This window comes from Salvelinus fontinalis, chromosome 23 (genome assembly GCF_029448725.1).
Source record: "Salvelinus fontinalis isolate EN_2023a chromosome 23, ASM2944872v1, whole genome shotgun sequence".
Classification (NCBI taxonomy): Eukaryota; Metazoa; Chordata; class Actinopteri; order Salmoniformes; family Salmonidae; genus Salvelinus; species Salvelinus fontinalis.
This window is the reverse complement of record NC_074687.1, coordinates 14,643,421-14,650,920: the sequence shown is the minus strand read 5'-3', so window position 1 is coordinate 14,650,920 and position 7,500 is coordinate 14,643,421. Positions and strand designations below refer to the sequence as shown.

At 46.4% G+C, this 7,500-nt stretch overlaps 1 protein-coding gene across 1 annotated transcript in view; it reads left to right on the top strand.

Moving 5' to 3' along the window:
- The window catches only part of LOC129820887 (neuropilin-2-like), a 274,672-nt gene that overhangs the window by 66,609 nt on the left and 200,563 nt on the right, over window positions 1–7,500 (top strand). The window contains exon 3 of the mRNA XM_055877963.1: window positions 2,953–3,134. Within this exon, the coding sequence (XP_055733938.1) occupies window positions 2,953–3,134 (182 nt within the window). The remainder of the gene's footprint in view (window positions 1–2,952; window positions 3,135–7,500) is intronic.

Genomic DNA, 7,500 nt, shown 5'->3' with positions numbered 1-7,500 from the left:
CCCTAATCCTACCCTATAATCTACCCTATAACCTACCCTATATCCTATATCCAGCCTTGATACTGCCGGTCGTCGTCTCCATGATTAATACAGCCTTGATACTGCCGGTCGTCGTCTCCATGATTAATACAGCCTTGATACTGCCGGTCGTTGTCTCCATGATTAATACAGCCTTGATACTGCCGGTCGTTGTCTCCATGATTAATACAGCCTTGATACTGCCGGTCGTCGTCTCCATGATTAATACAGCCTTGATACTGCCGGTCGTCGTCTCCATGATTAATACAGCCTTGATACTGCCGGTCGTCTTCTCCATGATTAATACAGCCTTGATACTGCCGGTCGTCGTCTCCATGATTAATACAGCCTTGATACTGCCGGTCGTCGTCTCCATGATTAATACAGCCTTGATACTGCCGGTCGTAGCTTTTTATTCTGTTTCAAGGATACAGAGATAAACACAGCAGCAGCATCTCACTGTAAACTGTTTCCCCCTGAATAGAGAGAAATTATACTGACGCACACACACGCACGCACGCACGCACGCACACACACACACACACACACACACACACACACACACACACACACACACACCTGTAGCTGTGTGGCCTGGGGGGTCATTCGACCTGATCAACCGTGGGCCCCCAGATCTCACCAGGGCCCCCGGGCCTCACCAGGGCCTCCAGATCTCACCAGGGCCCCCAGGCCTCACCAGGCCCCCCGAGCCTCACCAGGGCCTCCAGGTCTCACCAGGGCCCCCAGGCCTCACCAGGCCCCCCAGGCCACACCAGGGCCTCCAGGCCCCTACCAGGGCCGTACAACCGTACTGCACTACAACGTCTCATTACAATAGGAGGACACTGGGCTCTGGAGTTACTCTTGGCAGTCTTGCTCCCATTGTCAGACAACACTGCTTTTTTCTGCTCTGATTGACAAATCAAAGGATATGACCACAGCCTTACTCTACTGCCCTGCCTGTATTAAATTAAACAACTAGTATACTGCCCTGTATATCTTACCATAAAACAACTAATATACTGCCCTGTCTATATTACCATAAAACAACTAATATACTGCCCTGCCTATATTACCATAAAACAACTAATATACTGCCCTGCCTATATTACCATAAAACAACTAATATACTGCCATGTCTATATTACCATAAAACAACTAATATACTGCCCTGTCTATATTACCATAAAACAACTAGTAAACTGCCCTGTCTGTATTAACATTAAACAACTAATATACTGCCCTGCCTATATTACCATAAAACAACTAGTATACTGCCCTGTCTATATTACCATAAAACAACTAATATACCGCCCTGTATATCTTACCATAAAATAACTAGTATACTGCCTTGTCTGTATTACCATAAAACAACTAATATACCGCCCTGTATATCTTACCATAAAATAACTAGTATACTGCCTTGTCTGTATTACCATAAAACAACTAATATACTGCCCTTTCTATATTACCATAAAACAACTAATATACCTCCTTGTCTATATTACAATAACAACTACTATACTGCCCTTTCTATATTACAATAAAATAAACGTATTTTTTATATAGCCCTTCGTACATCAGCTGATATCTCAAATAAAATTACAGGACGTGGAGTGCTTAGGATTGCAGTCTATCTCCCATATTCTTACCTTAGATAGTACGACACTTTTAGTCCACTCTGATTAGTCAGGACTAGAAGGGCATAGGAGTGACCCCACCTGAGTTATCCCACCTGTCGGGAACTCTGAAGACAATAGTCTCCCTCCAAGAGACATTCTATTGTTGTATGGACTGCTTCCAATTAGTCTGGTTCCAAAGGGTTTCTTTTGGAGGTAGGATCCTGTTACTAAAGCTAGGAGGTAGGATCCTGTTACTAAAGCTAGGAGGTAGGATACTAAAGCTAGGAGGTAGGATACTAAAGCTAGGAGGTAGGATACTAAAGCTAGGAGGTAGGATACTAAAGCTAGGAGGTAGGATACTAAAGCTAGGAGGTAGGATACTAAAGCTAGGAGGTAGGATACTGAAGCTAGAAGGTAGGATACTAAAGCTCAGACAACTGACACGTAGGAATTTGTTTTTTGGAGAAAGATTAGAGCAGGTCACTAGAGGTCAAAGACCAGAGAAGAACGGAGACTAGCTTGGAGTGACACCGCAATAGGCTGCGTCTGAATAGAGACTATACTCTATATACGGTAAACATAGTGCACTACTTTGATCAGGGCCCATAGGGCTAAGTGATGCACTATAAATAGGGAATAGGGTGCCATTTGGGACACTTTAAATAGGGAATAGGGTGCCATTTGGGACACTATAAATAGGGAATAGGGTGCCATTTGGGACACTATAAATAGGGAATAGGGTGCCATTTGGGACACTATATAGGGAATAGGGTGCCATTTGGGACACTATATAGGGTACCATTTGGGACACTATAAGGGAATAGGGTGCCATTTGGGACACTATATAAGGAATATGGTGCCATTTCAGACACTATATAGGGAATAGGGTGCCATTTGGGACACTATATAGGGAATAGGGTGCCATTTGGACACTATATAGGGAATAGGGTGCCATTTGGGACACTATATAGGGTGCCATTTGGGACACTATAAGGGAATAGGGTGCCATTTGGGACACTATATAAGGAATATGGTGCCATTTCAGACACTATATAGGGAATAGGGTGCCATTTGGACACTATATAGGGAATAGGGTGCCATTGGGGAAACACTAATGAACCCCATGTCATGACTGTTTCTTGGATAACACTGCCTGGACTTCAATAGCAAAGTGTGATTATACATTTCCCATGTTTCTTTTGTTTTTGTTTTCTTCTTTCCCGTCGGAAAGACACATTTTCATCCCTCCTCGTTTTTTCTTGGACGTCCAATATTAAACTTGTTTGTATCTCTCCGTGTGTTTCTGCACTAGATACGACTACATAGAGATCCGTGATGGAAACAGCGAGAAGGCAGACCTGTTGGGTAAACACTGCAGTAACATCGCCCCTCCAGCCGTCATATCCTCAGGCCCCGTCCTCCTCGTCAGGTTCGTCTCTGACTACGCTCACCAGGGAGCTGGCTTCTCTCTGCGGTATGAGATCTTCAAGACCGGTGAGTCTGAATATTCACAATGGCAAAGTGTACATCAAACTAGACAAATACATTAGGACAAATCAACTCTGTCAGGCGTAGAGACTATGGGTGATGTAAACATTTAGGACCAGTTTTGCGGTCACAGAGTTATTCTCTGTTATTCATAATCTCCACGAGGCACAGCCAGAAGAGGACTGGCTACCCCTCATAGCCTGGTTCCTCTCTAGGTTTCTTCCTAGGTTTTTGGCCTTTCTAGGGAGTTTTTCCCTAGCCACCGTGCTTCTACACCTGCATTGTTTGCTGTTTGGGGTTTTAGGCTGGGTTTCTGTACAGCACTTCGAGATATTAGCTGATGTACGAAGGGCTATATAAAATAAACTTGATTGATTCTGGCAATAGCTAGCTAGACAAATATGTTGATACATATTGCATCTTCTATTAATAGCTATCCTCTAAGGCAGGGGTGTCAAACTCATTCCACGGAGGGCCTAGTGTCTGCAGGTTTTTGGTTTTTCCTTTCAATAAAGCCCTAGACAACCAGGTGTGGGGAGTTCCTAAATAATTAGTGATGTTAATTCATCAATCAAGTATAAGGTAGGAGAGAAAACCAGCAGACACTCGGCCCCCCGTGGAATGAGTTTGACACCAGTGCTCTAAGGAGTAAGTCACATCCATCACCCATGTTGTTTTTGAATGTTGTTTAAAGGTTCACAGTCAAGCATTTATTTAAGAAAATATAAAAAATGATTGATTAATATCTATGTGTAAGCGTTGTGAAATGGCTAGCTAGTTAGCGGTGATGCTCGCGAATAGCATTTCAATCGGTGACGTCACTCTCTCTGAGACTTTGAAGTCTTTGTTTCCCTTGCTCAGCAAGGGCCGCGGCTTTTGTGGAGCGATAGGTAACTATGCTTTGTGTGAGCCAGTTGTTGATGTGTGCAGAGGGTCCCAGGTTCGAGGGGAGGGACGGAAGCTATACTGTTACATAAGGAGGAATATATCACATCATTATCTCTACGGAATATAATACATCATTATCTCTAATGAGGAATATATCCCATCATTATCTCTAATGAGGAATATATCACATCATTATCTCTACGGAATATAATACATCATTATCTCTACGGAATATATCACATCATTATCGCTAAGGAATATATCACATCATTATCTCTTAGGCATATATCACATCATTATCTCTAATGAGGAATATATCACATCATTATCTCTTAGGAGGAATATATCACATCATTATCTCTAAGGAGGAATATACCACATAATTATCTCTAAGGAGGAATATATCACATCATTATCGCTAAGGAGGAATATATCACATCATTATCTCTAAGGAGGAATATATGACATTGTATCTATGAGGAATATATCACATCATTATCTCTACGGAATATAATACATCATTATCTCTAATGAGGAATATATCCCATCATTATCTCTAATGAGGAATATATCACATAATTATCTCTAATGAGGAATATATCACATCATTATCTCTACGGAATATATCACATCATTATCGCTAAGGAATATATCACATCATTATCTCTACGGAATATAATACATCATTATCTCTAATGAGGAATATATCCCATAATTATCTATGAGGAATATATCACATCATTATCTATGAGGAATATATCACATCAATATCTATGAGGAATATATCACATCATTGTCTATGAGGAATATATCACATCATTGTCTATGAGGAATATATCACATCATGGTGTACCTGGTAGAGGCCTGGAGGCCCTGGGGGGCCTGGTCGAGGCCTGGGGGCCCTGGTAGAAGCCTGGGGGCCCTGGTGAGATCTGGTTGCCCTGGTAGAAGCCTGGGGGCCCTGGGGGGCCTGGTCGAGGCCTGGGGCCCTGGTAGAAGCCTGGGGCCCTGGTAGAAGCCTGGGGGCTCTGGTAGAGGCCTGGTGAGACCTGCGGGCCCTGGTAGAAGCCCGAGGACCCTGGTAGAAGCCTGGGCGCCCTGGTAGAGGCCCGGGGGCCCTGGTAGAGGCCTGGGGGCCTGGTAGAGGCCTGGGGGCCCTGGTGAGACCTGCAGGCCCTGGTAGAGGCCTGGGGCCCTGGTAGAGGCCTGGGGGCCCTGGTGAGACCTGAGGACCCTGGTAGAAGCCTGGGCGCCCTGGTAGAGGCCTGGGGCCCTGGTAGAGGCCTGGGGGCCCTGGTAGAGGCCTGGTAAGACCTGCGGGCCCTGGTAGAAGCCTGAGGACCCTGGTAGAAGCCTGGGCGCCCTGGTAGAGGCCTGTGGGCTCTGGTAGAGGCCTGGGGCCCTGGTAGAGGCCTGGGGGCCCTGGTAGAAGCCTGGGGGCCCTGGTAGAAGCCTGGGGGCCCTGGTAGAGGCCTGGGGCCCTGGTAGAGGCCTGGGGGCCCTGGTAGAAGCCTGGGGGCCCTGGTAGAGGCCTGGGGCCCTGGTAGAGGCCTGGGGGCCCTGGTGAGACCTGAGGACCCTGGTAGAAGCCTGGGCGCCCTGGTAGAGGCCGGGGGCCCTGGTAGAGGCCTGGGGGCCCTATTGAGTCCCGGGGACCCTGGTGGAGGCCTGGGGGCCCTGGTAGAAGCCTGGGGGCCCTGGTGAGTCCTGTGGGCCCTGACATATCTCTCCTTCATGGTACTGCCTGTTGGAGAAAGAAAATACCTTAAATAATTCAGATCAAGTGCTGATGGTGACGGAAAATAAACGGAGGTCAGTCGTCTTCTGTTCCACCCTACATCTCGTGTCCCTGGGGGTAGAGGAAGAGAGGAGGGAGGAGAGGAAGGAAGGGGAGATGGGGGCGGGAGGAGGGGGGGGAGGGGAGCGGGTGATGGAGTTACTAACACATCGCGTGTGGTGGTCTGGTGTAGTCTGATTCAATGACACAGGCCTACTGGGACTGGGGGGGAGCTCATGTGTGTGGTTTGACAAGAACTCACCCGGTGGACTCCAACACAACATGTCCGTTAGTGTTAACACCCAGCACTCAGACCCTCAGAGACACAGAGAGAGAGCCAATAAAGGCCTTGAATTGAGAAATATATATATATATATGCGGCTGTGATTGGGAGTCCCATGGGGTGACGCACATTTGGCCCAGCATTGCCGGGGTAGGCCGTCATTGTAAATAAGAATTTGTTCTTAACAGACTTGCCTAGTTAAATAAAGGTGAAATGTTTTTTTTTTAAATGACGTTTGTGATGTTTTATTGATAACGACCTATTAGAGACAACCAAATCATGAGAAAACAAAGAGATAATTACTTGACACATTGAAAATAATTAACCAAAAAAATGTTGCAAACTAGAATGCTATTTGGCCCTAAACAGAGAGTACACAGTGGCAGAATACCTGACTACTGTGACTGACCCAAAATCACGAAAAACCTTGACTATTTACAGACTCAGTGAGCATAGCCTTGCTATTGAGAGAGGCAAACCTGGCTCTCAACAGAGGACAGGATATGTTGCCACTGTCCACAAAATGAGGTGGAAACTGAGCATCACTTTCTAACCTTCTGCCAAATATTTAACTTTGGTTAATTATCTATTTCACTTCCTTTGGCAATGAAGTCCATTGAATTTAATTGAGAGAGAGGAGACTGAGAGACAGAGAGAGAGAGAAAGAGAGAGAGAGGAGACAGTGTGTGAGGAGAGAGAGAGGAGAAGCTGAGACAGAGAGAGGAGACTGAGTGTGAGGAGAGAGAGACAGAGAGAGGAGACTGAGTGTGAGGAGAGAGAGACAAAGAGAGGAGACTGAGTGGGAGGAGAGAGAGACAGAGAGAGGAGACTGAGAATGAGGAGAGAGAGACAGAGAGAGGAGACTGAGAATGAGGAGAGAGAGACAGAGAGAGGAGACTGAGCATGAGGAGAGAGAGACAGAGAGAAGAGACTGAGTGTGAGGAGAGAGAGACAGAGAGAGGAGACTGAGTGTGAGGAGAGAGAGACAGAGAGAGGAGACTGCGTGTGAGGAGAGAGAGACAGAGAGAGGAGACTGAGTGAGAGGAGAGAGAGACAGAGAGAGGAGACTGAGTGTGAGGAGAGAGAGACAGAGAGAGGAGACTGAGTGTGAGGAGAGAGAGACAGAGAGAGGAGGCTGAGTGAGAGGAGAGAGAGACAGAGAGAGGAGACTGAGTGTGAGGAGAGAGAGACAGAGAGAGGAGACTGAGTGTGAGGAGAGAGAGACAGAGAGAGGAGACTGAGCATGAGGAGAGAGAGACAGAAAGAAGAGACTGAGTATGAGGAGAGAGAGACAGAGAGAGGAGACTGAGTGTGAGGAGAGAGAGACAGAGAGAGGAGACTGAGTGTGAGGAGAGAGAGACAAAGGGAGGAGACTGAGTGGGAGGAGAGAGAGACAGAAAGAAGAGACTGAGTATGAGGAGAGA